The following is a 22,154-nucleotide window of genomic DNA, read 5'->3' as shown; positions in this document are numbered from 1 at the left end:
TTCCTAAAAATAAAATCCCAATTTCAGCTTCAATATTTTTGTAAGTTGTTGAATATGCAATTTAAAAGAGAGGCCATCATCAATTAAAATTCCAAGATATTTACATGAGATTACAGTCTCAATCTCATTGCCCTGGCAGGTAGTAATAGGTGAAAGGATCAGAGGTCTATTTCTTGCTTTAGAAAACACCATTAGCTTAGTTTTGTCAGTATTGAGGATAAGCTTCAATTGACCCAAGGTATGTTGAACAGTATAAAAAGCAGTTTGCAAGTTTTGGAAAGCTTTTGTAAGAGACGAGGCACAACAGCAAATAACAGTATCATAGGCATAAAGATAAATTTGTGCATTTTGGACATTTTTGTCTAAATCATTTATATAAATAGTGAATAAGAGAGGACCAAGTACAGAGCCTTGGGGCACACCATTAAAGACAGATAATTTAACAGACATAAGCCCATCAAATTGAGTGCACTGAGTTCTATCAGACAGATAGTTAGCAAACCATACAACTGCATGCTCTGAAAGACCGACACTCGACAATCTCTGCCTTAGTATAGCATGATCAACTGTATCAAAAGCCTTAGAGAGATCAATAAAAACTGAGACACAGTGCTGTTTTTTGTCAAGGGCTTCAGTGATATCATTTAAAACCTTCATGGCTGCTGTAATTGTGCTATGCTTCTTCCTGAAGCCCGATTGGTACATTGATAAAATAGAGTTAGTAAATAAAAACTATTTTAGCTGTTCACTCACAAAGGTTTCAAGTATTTTCACCAGGGGTGACAGCTTTGAGATTGGCCTATAATTATTTAAAAGAGTCGGATCTCCCCCTTTTAAAAGTGGTAGGACAAATGCTGATTTCCAGATTTCATTACATTCCAGGGTTAGATTGAACAGATATGTAAGTGGTTCAGCTATGAAATCAGCTGCCAGATTTCAAAAGGAGGGTTCCAAAAGATCAGGACCTGCAGGCTTTCTCTGATCTAAGGATTTCAGGGCTTTATGTACCATCTGCACTGAGAATGGCAAAAAGCTAAAAGTTTGACCAGCTCTCACTGGTTCATCCACACAGGGTTGTAGAGACAGAGGACACTGAATCAAACAGCCTACCAGATGATACAAAGTGCTCATTGAAACAATTCAGCATTTCAGTTTTGTCATTTACAGCAACAGAGTCCTTCAAAACACATGACAGTAATTAATTAACATTACTGTTACCAGACATAGACTTAATAGCCTTCCAAAACTTTCTAGGGTCATTCAGGTTATCAGTGGTAACAGACATAAAATATTCAGACTTGACCTTCCTGAGAAGAAAAGAACACTTGTTTCGTAACTGCCTAAAAAGAAGCCAATCAGCATCAGAACATGATTTCCTTGCTTTAGCCCAGGCTAGATTACGGTCGTGAATAATACAATCCTGCTCAGAAGAAAACCATGGATTATCCCGCCCTTTAACCCTGAACCCGCGGAATGGGGCATGTTTGTTTACTATTTGGGAAAAACCATCATGAAAGAATTTCCAGGCAGTTTCCACATCAGGAATAAGCTCAATCCTGCTCCAGTCAAAATAAAACAAATAATGAAAGAAAGCCTGCTCATTAAAACACTTCAAATTTCTCAATACGAATAAAACGTGGGTTTGTCTTAGGAACCTTAGTATTTCTAACAGCAACAACAGCACAATGGTCACTTAAATCATGGCAAAAAACACTACCCGCAGAATATTTATGTGGAACATTTGTCAATATCAAATCAATCAGCGTAGATTTATCTGGGCATTTAAGATTTGGGCAAGTGGGTGAGATAATCAACTGGGTAAGATTCATAGAATTACAAAACATTTTTAAATCATCAGACACTGGCTTTAACCAACACCAGTTGAGATCACCAATCAAGATCATTTCACTGTAAAGAAGTTTAGACATAAGGTGCATTAGAGAAGAACATGCATCACCGAGAGCAGAGGGGGGGTCTATAACAGCCAATCACAGTTATAGAGAGCAGAGGGGGGTCTATAACAGCCAATCACAGTTATAGAGAGCAGAGGGGGCCAATCACTATAACAGCCAATCACAGTTATAGAGAGCAGAGGGGGGGTCTATAACAGCCAATCACAGTTATAGAGAGCAGAGGGGGGTCTATAACAGCCAATCACAGTTATAGAGAGACCCTTTGAAACCTCAAAATTCAAAGCAAGAAATTCCAACTGTTTACAAATAGTTTCAGACTTTGCCACACTTACAAGGAATTTAGTCGTTACATAGTGTATATAGCCACATCCCCACCTTTCTTAACTCGATCAGTGCGATAAACATTGTAACCATTTATACAAATATCCTCCTCAAAAACAGACTTGCTGAGCCAGGATTCAGAAAACACAATTACATCAGCATCAGTTGATTAAGCCCAAATCATAACCCCATCAATTTTTGACAACAGGCTGCATACATTTAAATGAAACATACCTAAACTAGATCTACATTTAAAATCAGAGGGGGTTTGGAGACATTGCATATCAGGGCCAGGGTTAGGTTGCACATTACCTGATATCAACAAAATAAGAATAACTAGGCACCTCTGTTTAATAACCTTGCATGGCTTCTCTTCTTTAAGAGACCTACTGCAAGCGAATTCTAGAAATGAGTTTCCAGACAATAAAAAACAGTCATTTAAACCATTAGACTTTGGTAGTGACACAAGTTCGTACTGTTCACATCATGCCACAAATGCATCGGCACATGGACGAGTGGACCGAGTGAAAAAGAGAGAGTTCCCACAGACAAAATGTCTAATGGACGGGAGAGCACATTGTCAGATGTACTCACCCAGCGACAATATTATTTTTCTCCAGAGTTCAGTAAAGTCAGTGCACAAAGCAATACCACGAAAATTGTCATTTTCTCTGACAAATGTCAAAAATAGAGGCCAACGAAGGTAAGGGGAGAGAGGGACAGAGTGTATGTATGAGTCTGGATGTGAGTATTTGCGTGTGTGAGTAGATTGGGTGTTGAGGTCGATTGAGAGAACGGGTTGGGGATTGTTGAGCTGCCACTGACAGCCAGGCGAAGAGCACAAAGGAGCAGCTTGGACGAGACCCTCCGCGGATGAAGGAGGAACTCAGGCCAGCCAGAGATCGGGTTACTTTGGTCAACTTCAAGTAATGAAGTGCCGAGTTGAGGAGGACCTGTGATCTTTACACCAGCAAAAACCAAATAGTTTGCACTACACAACAAGGAAGTTACTCAACCATAAATAAATAGGTTATTAGTAGGTTAAAATGTACTAGTCACAGACAAACGACTTGACATGCTGCCATCTTGGATTTGTTGAACATGTAATGAACATGAAAGATATGGTGCCCTTTCAGAGAGTAGTACTTTAGAAATTCACAACGGCCTCATTGGGATGGGCGTAAGCTCTGTCTGGTTTCTATGGACGGTGGCACATTTTTCACAAGCCCCATGGACAGACGGCCTGGTAAAAGTTAACCACCGCCAGTCAAACCCAAGACTGCTGCACTTATATGAACCAACCACACCCCATTCCCTATGCTTTCACTAAATACAAAAAACCCAGATTCTGATGGATTAGCCTTGAGAGAGAGACTTGCTTTATCAATGTTAACATGTGTTTCCCATGTCAATAAAGCCCCTTGAATTGAATTGAGAGAGAGAGAAAACACACAGAATCTGCAGCAATTCTGCAATTGCTTTCACATGTTGTGAACAACACATACACAGTTAATGCAATCCACCAGCATAAACCATATGGCATTCCTATTTCCCATGCAGCAAATTAGCAATGAAGGTTACATGTGGCAGGTGCAGGGGTAGGAGGTGGGGTATGGACATAGAACAGCGGGAGGGAGGGTGGGTATGGACACAGAACAGCAGGGAGTGTGGGCGGGTTTACCTGAGGATACGGAGTGGGGAAATTCTGTCTGTAGGGTAGTTCCTCCCCTTCCCCCCTCCTCCCCCATAGTGATGCAAGGGAGCTGTATGGAAACTGACATACCCTGAAAACCCCACATCCTGTCATGTCAAACTGACGGGCGAGAGAGAGGCTCCCCTTCTCTTCCCTGACTCACTCACTCACTTTTTGTTTCAATGAAGAGATAAAAGCCTATTTACTTGCCAAAGCTACAGTTAATGCAAATGATGCTGCTGCTATCAATGTATTATTTATAGGGTGAGCAGAGCCGCAGACATTTCCACAGAACTGGGAGCTAAGCTTACAGGAGATTAGACATGCTATCTCATTCATTTACCAGGGGGTAATTGCTAAACTGCGGGGGAATTAAGATGTGTGAGGCTCCCATTGGTGGTTCATGGTGGATTGGCTGGTGGTGCTGGTGCTGGTAGCAGCCATAGATGAAGGAGCCAGCCACCCCATAAGACGTAGATAAACAAGTGTTCAGTTGTGAAATTGGTATTACTACAAATACTCTATAGGCACTCACCAACAGCTGTCAAACAGACTGACAAATTATTTCTAACTGATGGCAACTTGGAAATCTGCCATTTAACAACATAAAGACTGTGATACAAGTTGCAATGCGATCACTAGGATATTAGGGACAGCAGTAGTGTATTTTCATGCATGAAATTAATTTGAATATGATGTTCAAACCTACATAAAAGTGTGATATACAGTTGGGAAAGTATTCAGACCCTTTGAATTTTTTACAGCATTATTCTAAAATAGATTAAAAAAATAACCATCCTCATCAATCTACACACGATACTCCATAATCACAATTTTATAATACATTTCTTTGCACATGTATTATAAGAAAAAACAGGAATACCTTATTTACATAAGCATTCAGACCCTTTGCTCAGGACCTCAGACTCGAAATTGAGCTCAGGTGCATCCTGTTTCCATTGATCATCCTTGAGATGTTTCTACAACTTAATTGGAGTCCACCTGTGGTAAATTCAATTGATTGGACATGATTTGGAAAGGCACACACCTGTCTATATAAGGTCCCACAGTTGACAGTGCATGTCAGAGCAAAAACCAAGCCATGAGGTCGAAGGAATTTCCCGTAGAACTCCGAGAGAGGATTGTGTCGAGACACAGATCTGGGGAAGTGTACTAAAACATTCTGGGGCATTGAAGGTCCCCAAGAACACAGAGGCCTCCCTCATTCTTAAATGGAAGAAGTTTGGAACCACCAATACTCTTCCTAGAGCTGGCCTACAGGCCAAACTGAGCAATCATGGGAGAAGGGCCTTGGTCAGGAGGTGACCAAGAACCAGATGGTCACTCTGATAGAGCTCCAGAGTTCCACTGTGGAGATGGGAGAACCTTCCAGAAGGACAACCATCTCTGCAGCACTCCCCCAATCAGTCCTTTATGGTAGAGTGGCCAGATAGAAGCCACTCCTCCGTAATAGACACATGACAGCCTGCTTAGAGTTTGCCAAAAGACGCCTAAAAGACTTTCAGACAATGAGAAACAAGATTCTCTGGTCTGATGAAACCAAGATTGAACTTTTTGGCCTGAATGCTAAGCGTCACATCTGGACGAAACCTGGAACCAGCCCTACTGGGGAAGCTCGGTGGTGGCATCATCATGCTGTGAGGATGTTTTTCAGCGGCAAGGACTGGGAGACTAGTCAGGATCGAGGGAAAGATGAACTTAGCAAAGTGCAGAGAGATCCTCAAAGAAAACCTACTCCAGAGCGCTCAGGACTTCAGACTGAGTTGAAGGTTCACCTTCCAACAGGTACAATGACCCTAAGCACACAGCCAAGACAACACAGGAGTGGCTTCGGAACAAGTCTCTGAATGTTCTTGTGGTCCAGCCAGAGCCAGGACTTGAACCCGATTGAAAATCTCTGGAGAGACCTGAAAGTAGCTGTACAGCGACGTTCCCCATCCAACCTGACAGGGTTTGAGAGGATCTGCAGAGAAGAATGGGAGAAACTCCCCAAATACAGGTGTGCCAAGCGTGTAACGTCATACCCAGGAAGACTCTTGGCTTTAATCACTGCCAAAGGTGCTTCAACAAAGTACTGAGTAAAGACTGAATAGTTGTAAATGTGATATTTCAAAAACATTGTTTTGCTCTGTTATTGTGGAGTATTGCGTGTAGATTGCTGAGAAAAAAACAAAATGTAAACCAAGTCAGGGGGTCTGAATACTTTCCGAATGCACTGTTTGCGATTTATGATCTATATTCTAAAAGCAGGTTCTTCTCTGCATCACATTGTTGTATTGTATGTAAAATGTGATATACGTTGTGCACAGGCTGAGGGTGTCATTAACAGGTTTAAGGAGTTGAAAAGACGCAACATTCTCTTACTCCTATAAAAGCAGTGTTATCATTTGCATTGTGAAAAACTAACAGCGCAAATATATACCTTACTGAGCTGTGTTCCTTGTCAGTTTCTTTCCTACTCATCCTCATCTAGTAGTCTGTTATTCTCCTCTTCCCTTTAACCGAAGGCTGTTTCTTCTTCTTCAGTCAGGAACCCAACATGTGTTATTCACAACTCCTCACGTACACTTCATGTGGTGTGGAAAATAAACAGAAAAGAGTCTTACCTTGTCATTAACGTCACTCTCGCTGTCACACTACAAGGGAAGAGAAAGGAAAACATAAGGAATTATTCATTTTATCCCCCCTTCCCCAACCACCACCACCAACAAACTCATAATCAGTGCATATGTTATTTTTACGTGACTTCTTGTTCAGTGACAGCTTTCAACACAAACAAGGGAAGATGAAGGGAGAAAAGTGTGGCGTTTGAGAGTTTTCAAGGTTTAAAAGCAGTACACAATATAATACAATAACACTACTCTGGAGTTTTCTGTGCAAATACAATGGTTTACAAAAGGTTGAAAAAAAACGCAGAAGAATAATAAGCAGTGTTATAGAGTAAAGGTATTTCATTCAACAGAAACTTGTCCATCATTATTTTGATTAGGATGTGAATTTATCATTTGTGCTTTCCACACATCATTAGATCATAATATCCTATAAACTAAATTTTTCATTAGTATGCTAACATTAATGCATTTCAAGTCTGATTCTGAAAAGGACTACAAGTTTTCAAATGCAAATGGGCAATTATGGTATAGTATACTGCATATGGTTTATACAGATGTAGTATAAATGTAGTATACTGTATATAGAATATACTGAGGTAGCCTACAGGTATGGATCTTAATTAGATCAGTATTGTCACAGCAATATAATCCTGCAGCAACAGGATTTGAACGTTTAGTCCATAATGTTGTTTGATCAGTGGTTAAGCTGGCCAAAATTAGGCTACATGAAAAGTGCAATATTGTTAATATAACTGTGTGTTAGAACGGGTTTTCAGGGAATTTATGTCAATTATGAAGCTCATCTGCATTTCCTAATGTGCAGGACAATTCTTATCACCAAAAGTGATAAAACTAAGATCCTAATTCTGTAGAATGCCACAACCTCTTTAGCCACCTGTGTCCTGCATGACTAGCATTCCTTTACAAGGCACAGAAGCTCTTCTCTCATTTCTTCTCTGCTTCCGTTTCTCACGTTCATTAGGTGTTTAAAGTGAATAAATGTTCGTCCAGGCCGCCCCTCTCACACTACAATGGGAAGTGAAGTTGTGGAAATAGGAGTGGACCGGTTGGTGAGACCTCCTGGACCTCACAGTGGGGGAGCCAGGGAGAAAAGAAAAAAGCTATTCACGCAAAGAGCCATAGAGAAGAGAAGGCCCCCTGAAAAACACTGCCTGCCTGGCTTCAATCTGTCAATTAAGTTTCTGTGGCAACATATTTAAGTGCCCCTCTTTATTTGGTTTAACTGCTTTTCAGAGCTCCGGCACAAAGGGAGACGTTGGGTCAAAGGAGACACAGCGGTCCATTGTGTTGTAGCATGGTGGGTCTAAATGTAGAATTAAGTAACGCAGAGCAATCAGCACTACAGTCCAGACCTGGATTCAAATACTATTCAAAATCTATCAAAAACGTTTAGCGTTTGCTTTAGCCTGCATGGAGTGCTAGATTGGTGCATTTGCACTTTTGTGACAGCTCTATTGGTTCTATTGCCCCTGGCAAACTCAATCAAGCCCAGCTTAATTTTTTGACATAATTTCAAATAGTATTTGAACCCAGGTATGCTACAGCCCAGAGGCCAAGATCTCTCCAGAGAGCTACACTCCTGCCCTTAAATCATCTCATTCAGAAGACTTCTCCTGACTGGGGACAGAGGTAAGTCAAGAGATTCTGTGGCTCAACATGACATGAGTGACTGTGTGTGTGTGTGTGGTTGTTATATCTGTCTATATAACATCTTAAGGCCATGGTGAACTCCTAAACTCCCATATTCAACCATTCTTACAGGAGAAGGGGAGCTGAGACATTTAAACTGGAGGTCAGGTCGATAAAAAAAGAGGGGACATAATTATTAATGCATTGATTTCCTTTCTAGAACTAATCAAAGTCGTTGATGCTATTCAGAGGCAGTGAGTGAAAGAGAGAGAGTGAGAGAAAGAGAAACAGAAAGAGCGATTCGGAGAGGGAAACAGAAACAGAGAAAGAAACAAACCAAGAGAGATTCAGAGAGAGAAAGAGAAATTCAGAGAGAGAAAGAGATTCAGAGAGAGAATGAGAAAGAGAGATTCAGAGAGAGGAAGAGAAATTCAGAGAGAGAAAGAGATTCAGAGAGAAAGAGAGATTCAGAGAGAGAAAGAGATTCAGAGAGAGAGCGAGAAAGAGAGATTCAGAGAGAGAAAGAGATTCAGAGAGAGGAAGAGAAATTCAGAGAGAGAAAGAGATTCAGAGAGAAAGAGAGATTCAGAGAGAGAAAGAGATTCAGAGAGAGAGAGAGAAAGAGATTCAGAGAGAGAAAGAGAAAGAGAGATTTAGAGAGAGAAAGAGAGATTCTGAGAGAAACAGAAAGAGAGGGAAAGAGAAACAGAAAGAGTGATTCTGAGAAACAGAAACAGAGGGAAAGAGAAACAGAAAGAGAGGGAAAGATAGGATAATCAAAAGGCCTTGACATTAGAATGTCATTTTACAACACAAAGCCTATGTGAATGTTCCATTGTGTACAATCAATTATGTGTGTATGTGTGTGTGCACGTGTCTATGTATGTACGTGTGCATGTGCATGCGTGTGAGAGTGAGTTCAGGATTAGAGGAAAACATTCTCAGGGGAATGTTTACAAACCATAATTCCAGGGCTTTACTTGTCAAAATACATTCATTAAAGGTACAGGGCATTACAGAACTACAAGTGGCTTAGGCCCCCTGTCAATCACTTTCCCATTCAGCGCCGGGGGTTCTCAGCAAATTGATTGTCACATATTTCTACCTAGATGAGCCTGTTACTGGCTCAACACAACCTGTAATGAAGCAACATTTGTCTTTCTCTTACCACTCAGTCATTTTTAAAACAAAACAAAAAACACCAGCCTTTCTCCTTGCTTGATTTTCCTGTCGACAATGAGCCTGTAAGTAAATAGATCCTGGTTTGAGATCATACCCAGGGACCTGGGAGAAATGTGTTCTTAGTGTGCACCACAACAGCCGGGCACCTCACACAGTAATGCTAGTTCCCACTGTTATTGTTGGAGCCGAGCTAAAAACCTGCATGGGCATTGGAGATGAACAGAATAGGAGGATTCTGGCTGCAGCGGAAATGCCCAAGCGCAGACCTGCAGGATGGTCTCACTGAGGATGAGAATGCGAGTAGAGGATGAGGAGGCCACAGAGGACTAGATAGTAGGAGAAGGATAAGGAGGAAAATAATAGCAAAATAGCAAAGCAGCTCTCATCCCCCCACAGCCAAACCGTTAAGAAACATCTCCTGCAGCAGACTGTAAAGGATGGAGTTACCCTTATGGATAAAAACACATGAATTTCACATGTGAACACGTGAATGGTTCCAAAAACACGTGATCTAATGTGAAGTTAATGTGATAACATGTGACAATGTTTAAAGCAACGTGATAACATGAAAATGCACATGAAAACATGTGAACTGTTCAAAAAACACTTGTTTTCACATGATTTCGCATGTGAGAGTTCATGTGAAATCATGTGATTTTTCTGGAAAGGTGTTCTCACTTGGGTAGGAGAGGCAAGTGAAAAGTGAGAACAAAACACTAAAAACATAGAGGAGATGGAGGGGGTCTGTCAGGGAGGTGTTTGGCTAGCATGGCTCCAGGCTATTACTACATAGTATTATAGGTCTTTGCTGAGTCTACACTGAGTGTACAAAACATTAAGAACACCTGCTCTTTCCATGACATAGTCATGGTGAATCCAGGTGAATCCAGGCGAAAGCTGTGAACCCTTATTGATGTCATCTGATAAATCCAATTCAATCAGCGTAGATGAAGGGGAGGAGATGGGTTAAAGAAGGATTGTTAAGCCTTGAGACACATGGTTTGTGTATTATGGTTTGTGTATGTGTACCATTCCGAGGGTGAAGTGCCTTTAAATGGGGTATGGTAGTATGTGCCAGGCGCACCGGTATGTGTCAAGAACTGCAACACTGTTGGGTTTTTCACGCTCAACAGTTTCCAGTGTGTATCAAGAATGGTCTACCACCCAAAGCACATCCAGCCAACTTGACACAACTGTGGGACAAGAGACACCTGTCTGATTCACGCCTGTCTGAGTGGACTAATCCATTGTGAAGGCCACGGGGATGGCACACAAGCATCACCAGTAGTACATTTACCAATGATTACCATCATTTGTCATCTACAATGTTTGTTTGGTTATGGTAATTTCTGTTAATGCATTCAATATATTGTTATAACAGTCTTACCGTTGTCATTGTAGGAATCGAAACAAAAATCTAGGGTACACAAAAAAGCATTGGTTTATTTCATTCCATTTATGAGTTGTCAATTTAATCATTGTCTTTTGTTTGGAGCGCTCCTGTCAATGTTGAGTAAGGACACACACCTGATTATGCATGTAACTAGACTACCTGGCCGATGCACAAATGTAGGATTAAAAAATGTGCCCATTTGGTGATCTGATACTATTTCTGAATGTCTTAACTCACTGTGGAGCTTCTCAAAGCAAGTAAACTAAGTGTGTTTTTACATCCATAGAGAATGACAATAGTTCCTCAACGTAACCTATTTGAAACATCTTTCCAGCTCTCTCCCTTTTGATAACTACTCAGCATGAAATCGGAAAAAATGTCATGCTCTGATCCTGTGGAAATGGCATGAAAAAGGCCTTCCTGATTACTTATTATGTCTTGCGCAAATACCCTGCAGCTGTGTCTGTCTGTCCGTCAGTCCGGAACTCACTGGCCCACAGGAAACTCAAGTTAATAGTTGATACAATGTTTCAAGTTCCTTGTATGTATAGCCAATGTGATTCATAGGATATTTATTTTTATCAGGATATTTTCTACCTGTGGACTGCAATGTTATTATTTGTTGGCTGTGTAGGCTATCTTTACATATTGGCAATAGAAGTTACTTTTATATTTCTATCATTTTCATTTAGATAGAATGTTGATTAACCACATGAAATTGATTTTGAGATATGAATATTTTTTTATAAATGAAATAAAACTGTTCCATGAAAATGTGCATATGTAAATCGTAACTGGCACGCAGATCAGTAGAAATGGTAGGATAACTTGGCACTCCAAATGGAAAAGGTTGCCGACCACTGGTGTGGCCTATAACCGGCATCTTCTGGAGCATAATGTCGGAATCTGCAAAGACCAGCAGCAGCGGGCAGCGGGGGGGTGGTTCGGGTCGGGAACAGTTCTTTTTAACTGGTTAGGCTATATTGATCTCTGTCTCCCTCCTTAGTCATTTGTGTGTCATACTTTTTAATTGCAGTACTTAAAGAATCAGGCAAAGTACTGTAGCCTATATATAGTTGATTTTATTCAAACATAGGGTGTGTCTATATATGGAAAAATACACATTTTAAAGAACAGACGACTCTCGGCCGACCAAGATTTTTTGTTGTTGTCGGGGACAGCTCTAATTGGGCCAATGCCATCCTGAACAATATGGTTGTAAAGTGGCTGGGTAGAGCAGCACTCGCCCTTCCCTCACTGTTGAACTGAGAGAACATCCTCTGTACTGTAGTAGCCAGCTAGGGCCAAGCGAGAAGAGGAAACACATTAGCCAAATGGTGAAAATGCAAAACCACAAACACACCAACAGCATGACGGCAGGCTGGACCAGTCAGAGGGGACATTGTTAAAAGCCGAGAGTTCCCTGACAGGAGCGAGGCCCCAGTAGCTTTGCCCTCTCATGGATATTCAAAAACAACCCCCATCCAACAAAACAAAAGGAGAGAAGAGAGAGAATACCTGGCTACCGGTTCGGAGGCAGGCAGAGTGAGCAGCAACATCTGCACCTGGCAACTGCATGTAACCAGGGACTAGCTTTACGGGATGGTTCAGTCTCTCTGCCCCCCTACCCCTTTCTCACCCCCAGCATCCCCATCCTTCTCCTCTCCCCCAGCCTCCCCATCCCTCTCCTCTCCTCCACACCAAAAAACGCATGGTTTTGACATTTACGCAGCTCTCAACACGTTGGGAGCGGGAGATTTATTCAGACAGAGAAACAGCAGTCCAGACTGGGTCTTAGTGCTAGGCTAGCCCCATGACAACCTCATATCTCAGACCTGGAATGAAGCAGCAGGGCTGAGGACGAGACAGGAGACAGGGGTGGAACCAACCGGATGATTATTCCTGACATTTTTCTGGCATATTTCGTAATAGACGTGTGTGGGGAAGACAATAAGAGTTGCGCATCCCGGAGCACATTAAAAACGACTGCCCAAATTAATCACACAGTTCCACCTGTCACATTCTGAAGAGACTTGCAATGAATTTGCCTTGGAACGAGAGGGAGAAACTTGCCCGGCAACATCAATACTGGCACAGCATCAATGTCTGCTGGGGGCTGTCTGCCTGAATACTGATTGGGGCCACCCTGGCTGTGTGATATCCACAAGGAAGCAAAACAAGAATGGAGGCTTGTAGTGCATAAATTTCACTGTCAGCTTTCTCTCCAAAAATGTAACTGTGAGGTTATACTGAAACTATCCATATTTGTGCCTCATCCAAACAAAAATGGTCTCAGAAATACTTAACCACCCACAGATTATGATAAGACCTCATATTCACGGTTGAAAAGCCAAAAGGGTGAGACAGTTGGGCATCTTCATGTTGTCAGAGAGAATGGTCTAAATCCAGGGCCAGTTCTCCTCAGACAGTGTCTTAAATGGCCATTTTGGTTTATTATTGGAGGGCGTGCTGAAAAGCACAGACTCCATACTGTTTGAGATCTCAGAGGCACTCTGTGTTGGCCTAATGGCTCATCCAGATACATTGGGATCCAATGGTAGCTTTACGCATGAAACAGCCACAATTTCCTCTACCTCAATTTCCCTCCCGTGGCTCCGGAGATGAGGTGTGTGATATATTTTGTGCGTCCCAAATGTCACTATATTCCCTTAATAGTGCATTACTTTTGACCCTGGTCAAAAGTATTGCACTATAAAGGGAATTAGGATGCAGATATTGTTCCTGCTGGGGTACCCTGCCTCTGCCACCGCTCCTAGTGCCCCAGGACACCAACCACCAGGCATGTTGTTAGCAGCAGCCCGGGAGGTCTCCATGGTATCACAGAGCACCACAGAGCATGTTAAGCACTTCTTCCTACAGGATTCAGACATCCATAATTCATGGAGGTGATGCTTCTTGCATGCCCCTCTCAGTCTCAACATGATGATGAGTCATCGTAGAGGCTGGGGGGTCAAGAGGACGCCGAAATTATTCTGATTGCATAACAAACAAGGGGAAAATGCAACAAATAAACGTCTCTTCTGGGCGCGCTACGGAAGAGCGCACAATGCCTTGAGTTGCTGTAAACCAAAGCTGGAGCAAACAAAACATTTTCATTTTTGAATAGAAAGGAAGAGAGAGGCCAGTGGTTATGTTTTCCCACTGTAAATAGTCTACCGGCACCACAGGGTTCATGGTCTCTAACACTGGGCTTCTACCCTTTACACAACTCGACTAACATTGTCACCACCGTTCAACCTTCTCAACCTTTGAGAAGAGAAAACAAAGATATATAAAGTAGTTCCTCTTGACCCTTCCTGGCACCTGCATGTGAGTGCACCACCGGGCACTCTGATTTGATCAAAGGCTCAGATCTATACAGCCATTTGACCCTTGACCTTGCCTGGGGGCTGCATGGGAAGTCAGGTGATTACCAGGGGTCAGACCAAGGGCTGGGGATTAGGGAGGTATTGATCCAGCTGAAGATGGAGGCTCGGAGAAAAAAGCTCTGCGGGCGGAAATGATATCGACCACGAAAAGAAAAGGCCCCGGCTCTGATGTAAAACTATATTTGAGCTGGGGACCTCTGATATGGCTGTACAAGCAGAGAGCTGAGCGGAGAGAGAGAGAGTAGAACGTATAGGAGAGACATAGGGCTCTTTTCATTAGACAGACACTGTGGTTCTTTGGGAGGACCTGAGGAGCTGACATACTATAGGGAGCTGGAGCACGGAGCCATGTAAATCATCCACAGAACAATATAAAGATGAAGGATCTTCATTTGATCACTGTGTTGCAGGAGAACGTTCCTGCAATGCAGGACATTTAAAACTTGTAGTGTATTTGAGGTTTAAAAAGGCTTATGAAGTTCTTAATTTCCACTATTAAATTTCAGACTTGATTTTCTCTTACGAAAAATGTATTACTCCCTACAAAAATGTCCATAAATTATAATCCACATTTATAATCGACATACAGTGCATTCAAAAAGTATTCAGGCCCCTTGACTTTTTCCACATTTTGTTACTCATCAATCTATACACAGTACCCGGGCACTGGCGGGGCCACTGCTCTGACATGCACTGTCAACTGTGGGACCTTATATAGACAGGTGTGTGCCTCTCCAAATCCTGTCCAATCAAATACATTTACCACATGTGGACTCCAATCAAGTTGTAGAAACATCTCAAGGATGATCAATAGAAACAGGATGCACATGAAGTCTCACAACAAAGGGTTTGAATACTTATGTAAATAAGGTATGTCTGTTTTTAAAATGTTTAATACATTTGCAAACATTTCTAAAAACCTGTTTTTTGCTTCGTCATTATAAGGTATTGCAAAAATTGTATTTAATACATTTTAGAATAAGGCTATAAAGTAACAAAATGTGGAAAAAGTCTAGGGGTCTGAATACTTTCCAAATGCACTGCATATAATCCACTTTACATGCTGCGTTTATATTTTTTTCCAGTATAATAACTCACATTTCTTGTTGATACAGGATTATTTTAATTTGTTGCTCAAATTAAGATCCTACTTCTGTAGGCCCGACCCCCAATCCTGCCAGGCCAAGTGGCCAACCTAAGCCAAGCGCGGCTTTACAAAACCCAGACCACGTGTAAACAGCCTCCATCAGGGACCGCTAGCCCAGCGGACGAATCCAGAGAGTCCCCCTCTAAATTAAAGGACTGCCCTGTGCCTTCCAACTAGAAATCCCTCAACCTTTGCTTTCAGTACTCGCTAGGGGAGGGGGGCTGAGGGGGTGTTGGCGGGCTCTCACAATAGTCTGGCTCTGGCAGGGAGAGGGGGAGCAGAATCTAATGGGACTGATAGGAGAGAGAATGGGGAGCATTTATTCATGAGGAAAAAATTAGGGGCCAAAAAGCCAGCAGCAAAGGTACTGCGAATACACAATGGTATTATGCATACGCTACAGCCCTAGGAGAGAAGGAGAAAATGGAGGTTGAAGAGAGAAAATGAATAATACAGAGAGCGAGGAGAGATAGAGAAAGAGAAAAATACTGATTTACGGCGTCATTTTAGCAACTCATCTTTCATATGGCCCCCTTGGCTTCCTGTTTTCTCCCCTGTCTGTCTCCTCTCTTCTCTCGCCTCACAGTTTCCAGAGAACACCACAACCACCACAACCAGCAAGCACCTCCCCCATCAGAGACACCCACCCACACACGCAACCCACCCTCCTCTGTTTTGATATGGCTCCTGGCCCACTCCTGGCCCCTCCTCTGTTTTAATACAGCTCCTGCCCCCACCCTCGTCTGTTTTGATACTCCTGCCCCCCACCCCACCCTCCTGTTTTGATACGGCTCCTGGCCCCCACCCCACCCTCCTCTGTTTTGATACGGCTCCTGGCCCCCACCCCACCCTCTGTTTTGATACGGCTCCTGCCCCCCCACCCCACCCTCCTCTGTTTTGATACGGCTCCTGGCCCCCACCCCACCCTCCTCTGTTTTGATACGGCTCCTGGCCCCACCCTCCTCTGTTTTGATACGGCTCCCACCCCCCACCCCACCCCACCCTCTGTTTTGATACGGCTCCTGCCCCCCCCCCACCCTCCTCTGTTTTGATACGGCTCCTGGCCCCCACCCCACCCTCCTCTGTTTTGATACGGCTCCTGGCCCCCACCCCACCCTCCTCTGTTTTGATATGGCTCCTGGCCCCACCCTCCTCTGTTTTGATACAGCTCCTGCCCCCCACCCTCCTCTGTTTTGATACGGCTCCCCCCCACCCCAACCTCCTCTGTTTTGATATGGCTCCTGGCCCACCACCCCAACCTCCTCTGTTTTGATACCCCCCCCCACCCCACCCTCCTCTGTTTTGATATGGCTCCTGGCCCCACCCTCCTCTGTTTTGATACAGCTCCTGCCCCCACCCTCCTCTGTTTTGATACGGCTCCTGGCCCCCACCCCAACCTCCTCTGTTTTGATATGGCTCCTGGCCCACCACCCCAACCTCCTCTGTTTTGATACGGCTCCTGGCCCCCACCCCACCCTCCTCTGTTTTGATACGGCTCCTGCCCCCCCTGTTTTGATACGGCTCCTGGCCCCCCACCCCAACCTCCTCTGTTTTGATACGGCTCCTGGCCCCTCACCCCCCCTCTGTTTTGATACGGCTCCTGGCCCCCACCCCACCCTCTGTTTTGATACGGCTCCTGCGCCCCCACCCCACCCTCCTCTGTTTTGATACGGCTCCTGCCCCCCACTCCCCCTCTGTTTTGATACGGCTTCTGCCCCCCCACCTCACCGCAGAGCAGAGCTACAGCGGCAGACAGCATTGGAAATTTAAATCGGGTTTAGGAGAAATTAGCAGAGGAAGGAAGGAAATGGGATGTTGACTTGAACTGGCCCCGAGGGCAGCTGAGAGTCTCCCTGCTCTGCGCGGCGTGGCACGGGCTCCACTGGCTGCCTGACAGTTTGATGGAGCGAGTGGAGGCTTCCCTGAGGCCTGCGCCAAAGTCTCTCACACTGATGTAGCTCAGTGAGGAACAGATTGAGCCTCTGGGCATTGCTCTGTACAGTTTCTCTCTCCCTCTCCGTCCTTCCCTCCTCTCTCTCTCGCTCTCTCTTTCTCTCTCGACCCCTCCCTCACAGAAAGAGAGAAAGGGGGAGAGAGATAAGGCTTCCCCTTCCCTGTAGCTCTTGTTCTCTCGGACAGCATTGTGATGAGTACTACAGATGCCGTTTATTGACTTCTAGCCTATGCAAAGGGATAGGGAGGGAGAGAGGGAGAGAGATTGGGGGGGAGTCAGCGGCTGTGAGGGCACAGACTTAATGAAAAGAGTCTTGCAGCAGCCCACTGTGTGCTGGTCATGAGAAGCATGTGCCACCGGGGGGCTCTACTGCTAATTTCGGGGGCCAGCCAAGCGTTTCACGCTAGACTTGTCATTCGGCCATAGGGGTATTCATGCTGGGTGACAGCAATTGCCAGAGGGGGCCGATCTCGTCCCTCCTTTTCCTCCTTCCATTCCCTCTTGCCTCCCACCCTCTTTCCCCCTTTGCAATGATCAAAAACGGTCATAGGCAGGCTAAAGAATTACAAATGAGTGTCCTGTGGCACTGGCTGGGACTGGATTCAACTCCCTCTCTTCTCAGATGGCCAGGACAGTATAGCTCATCTCCGCCCCCCTGCCTGTCTGTCTGTAATACATGTGCAGGGTTTTCTACTGTATCTTGTTCTACAACCAGTTAACACAGCATTAATCTACAGCAAAACAAGAGGGTTAATCCCAATCCCAAATCTAATAGAAATACTACATGTGAGCTCCTGGCCTCAGATGAGATGAGAGTAGCATCTCCCATACTAAGTCTCCATCTCAAATGAAACCCTATTCCTTATATAGTGCACTACTTTTGATCATAGGGAGCCATTTGCAACGCAGTCTAAGGCCCAATTCCTCCCCTGCTACATGTTACTGTCTGTATGTCTGTCCTAGAGGTGAAAGCTGGCCAACAGGTCTTTAATGAGTCAACTTCCAGAGGATTTGGCTTGCTCTTGGGTTCTCTCTGAACTTGGATATACAAGGAGAACAAAGTAATTGGAAATCATTAGAGGATGAAGGATGGAAGACAGAACTCTAGATGCAGAACCATAGCTTCACTGAGATGCCCAGTGCCCAGGCGAACTAACTTTCCTCACCCTGGGCTGAAATCCTCATCACAGAGACTACTGTTTAGAAAATGAAAGGGCAGACACTTGTTTTACTACTGACAGCTATGGAGAGAATGAATAACACTACTGATGGAGAGAGAGAGAGACAGAGAAAATAAAGAGATGTTAACAGCGGGTTCTATCCTCCTTAAAAAGCTATGTCTGCCTTAGGTATGTCAATTGAGAGAGAGAGAAGAGGGGGAGAGATGAAAGGAGGAGGGTGAGATACTGTATGTAGTCAGTAAGGAAGGGTTGGAAAGGGATATGGGGGTGGGTGGGGAGAAGTGAATTAACCTGAGAGAAAGAAGGAAACTTCTGTTCATCTCTCCAAAACAAGTTATCGTGAGAGATAGAGCAGGGAAGAGAGAGCGAGAGAGAGAAAAAAAGAGAGAGCACAGAGAGAGGGATATGAGAGAGAGCGAGGAAGGAGGAGGGGAGAGGAGAGGAGGAGCACATCCTCAGGCTGTGAATAATTTAGAGGAGCACTGGGAAGACGAAACAAAGACAAACACAAAACACTGGCAGCGTTTGACCCAGAGCTGCAGCGAAATCATCACACTCTCTCTGTCTTTTTTTCTCTCCCCCCCCCCCCCCTCTCTCATGGCTCTCCCTCAGAGCCAGACAGTGAAGAAACAGCTGTGCTCTACTCTTGTTTCTCCTCATATTCTATAAGACACAAAATAATGGCTGACAACTCAGTTCCAACTGACTCCTCCCCCAGCCAGCCAACCAGCCTTCCCTGTCCTCAGAGAGAGGAGAGAGACATGCCGCTGTCTGCCGCTGCTAATACTGAACCAGGGAAGGTGGGCTCAGCCCACACCCTCATGGAGCCCAGCCGTCACTGCAGAGACAGTCACAGTACCCATCACCGTCAGGAGCTTCTCTCTTCTGCCAGATATAAAGACAGCTCTGAGACAATGCAGCTAAAATCAGCAGGAAGATAAGGCAGGATAGGGTAGGGTCCTATATATAGACGGTAGAGTAGGGTCCTATATATAGACGGTAGAGTAGGGTCCTATATATAGACGGTAGGGTAGGGTCCTATATATAGACGGTAGGGTAGGGTCCTATATATAGACGGTAGAGTAGGGTCCTATATATAGACGGTAGGGTAGGGTCCTATATATAGACGGTAGAGTAGGGTCCTATATATAGACGGTAGGGTAGGGTCCTATATATAGACGGTAGGGTAGGGTCCTATATATAGACGGTAGAGTAGGGTCCTATATATAGACGGTAGGGTAGGGTCCTATATATAGACGGTAGGGTAGGGTCCTATATATAGACGGTAGAGTAGGGTCCTATATATAGACGGTAGAGTAGGGTCCTATATATAGACGGTAGAGTAGGGTCCTATATATAGACGGTAGAGTAGGGTCCTATATATAGACGGTAGAGTAGGGTCCTATATATAGACGGTAGAGTAGGGTCCTATATATAGACGGTAGGGTAGGGTCCTATATATAGACGGTAGGGTAGGGTCCTATATATAGACGGTAGGGTAGGGTCCTATATATAGACGGTAGGGTAGGGTCCTATATATAGACGGTAGGGTAGGGTCCTATATATAGACGGTAGGGTTGGGTACTATACTGCAGATGGCAGGATAGGATTGGGTACTATACTACAGACGGTAGAGTAGGGTAGGTTTGGGTACTATACTGCAGATGGAAGGATAGGGTACTATACTGCAGACTGTAGTGTAGGGTAGGGTAGGGTAGAGTACAATACTGCAGATGGTAGGGTTGGGTACTATACTGCAGACGGTAGGGTAGCGTAGGTTTGGGTACCATACTGCAGACGGTAGGGTAGGATAGGGTAGGGTACTATACTGCAGATGGTAGGGTAGGGTAGGTTTGGGTACCATACTGCAGACGGTAGGGTAGGATTGGGTACTATACTGCAGATGGTAGGGCAGGGTAGGTTTGGGTACCATACTGCAGACGGTTGGGCAGGATAGGGTACTATACTGCAGATGGTTGGGTAGGGTAGGTTTGGGTACCATACTGCAGATGGTAGGGTAGGATAGGGTACTACACTGCAGATGGTAGGGTAGGGTAGGTTTGGGTACCGTACTACAGATGGTAGGGTAGGATAGAGAAGAGTTTGGTACTATACAGCAGACGGTAAGTTAGAGTACTACTATTATAGTGTGGATGTAGCAGAGCAGTAAATCACATCTGTTCTCTCTGTCTGTTATTTGGGGGAGGAGAGGTTAAATGGAGTTCATTGAAACACCCTTCATCAGGCCACCATGAATCACAGCACCTGTTGAGATCTGTGTCTGTGTGTTTCAAGTTCTATTAGTCGTATGTACAGGATACACATGATATACACTGCTTACTTGCAGGTTCCTTCTCTAAAATGCTACAACAATAAGAAATAATAAAAGATAAGAATACAAACATAAATTAAATGGCTCAGTAGAATAGAATAAGCATTTTAGAATAAGTATAATACAGGAGGGCAAAATGTATAGCAGTTGTGATGTGCATGTAGCATGAATGAATACAGTGCCTTCAGAAAGTATTCATACCCCTTTACTTATTTCACATTTTGTTACAGCCTGAATTCAAAATGGATTAAATATATGTTTTTTCTCACCCATCTACACACAATACCCCGATAATGATAAAGTGAAAACATGCTTTTAGAATGTTTGCTAATTTATTGAAAATGAAATAAAGAATGATCCTATTTACATAAGCATTCACACCCCTGAGTCAATACTTTGTAGAAGCACCTTTGGCCATGATTACAGCTGTGAGTCTTTCTAGGTAAGTCTCTAAGTGCTTTCCACACCTGGACTGTGCAACATTTGTCCATTATTCTTTGAGAATTCTTCAAGTTCTGCCAAATTGGTTGTTGATCATTGCTTGACAACCATTTTCAGGTCTTGAAATATACTGGACAAAAATATAAACACAACATGCAACAATTTCATATAAGGAAATAAATTCATGACTGGGCATAGGCCCACCCACTGGGGAGACAGACCCAGCTAATCAGAATGAGTTTTTCCCCACAAAATGGCTTTATTACAGACAGAAACCCACAGTTTCATCAGCTGTCCAAGTGAGGCCGGTTGGACGTACTGCTAAATTCTCTAAAACAACATTGGAGGCAGCTTAAGGTAGAGAAATTCATATTAAATTAGCTGGCAACAGCTCTGGTGGACATTCCTGCAGTCAGCATGCCAATTGCACGCTCCCTCAAAACTTGAGAAATTTGTGGCATTGTGTTGAGTGACAAAACTGCACATTTTAGAGTGGCCTTTTATTGTCCCCAGCACAAGGTGCACTTGTGTAATGATCATGCTGTTTAATCAGCTTCTTGACATGCCACACCTGTCAGGTGGATGGATTGGCAAAGGAGAAACACTCACTAACAAGGATATAAACACATTTGTGCACAAAATTTGAGAGAAATAAACTTTTTCTGCACATGAAACATTTCTGGGATCTTTTATTTCAGCTCATGAAACATGGGAGCAATACTTTACATTGCTTTTATTTTTTTGTTCAGTATATATTTTCAAGTAGATTTGAGTCAAAACTGTAAATCGGCCACTCAGGAACATTCACTATCTTCTGGTAAGCAACTCCAGTGTAGTTTTGGCGCTGTGTTTTAGATTATTGTCCTGCTGAAAGGTGAATTCATCTCCCAGTGTCTGATGGAAAGCAGACTGAACCATGTTTTGC

The 22,154-nt window shown here is 43.8% G+C and overlaps 1 protein-coding gene across 1 annotated transcript in view; it reads right to left on the bottom strand.

The window, feature by feature from the left end:
* LOC115140217 (autism susceptibility gene 2 protein-like) overlaps positions 1-22,154 on the bottom strand; it is a 504,463-nt gene that overhangs the window by 151,908 nt on the left and 330,401 nt on the right. The window contains 1 exon segment of the mRNA XM_029678423.2: positions 6,555-6,584. Coding sequence (XP_029534283.2) covers positions 6,555-6,584 — 30 coding nt within the window.

The sequence above is a fragment of the Oncorhynchus nerka genome, linkage group LG13 (genome assembly GCF_034236695.1).
Source record: "Oncorhynchus nerka isolate Pitt River linkage group LG13, Oner_Uvic_2.0, whole genome shotgun sequence".
NCBI classification, from domain to species: Eukaryota; Metazoa; Chordata; class Actinopteri; order Salmoniformes; family Salmonidae; genus Oncorhynchus; species Oncorhynchus nerka.
The sequence above is the reverse complement of the archived record's forward strand: the minus strand, read 5'-3'. Positions and strand labels throughout refer to the sequence as shown.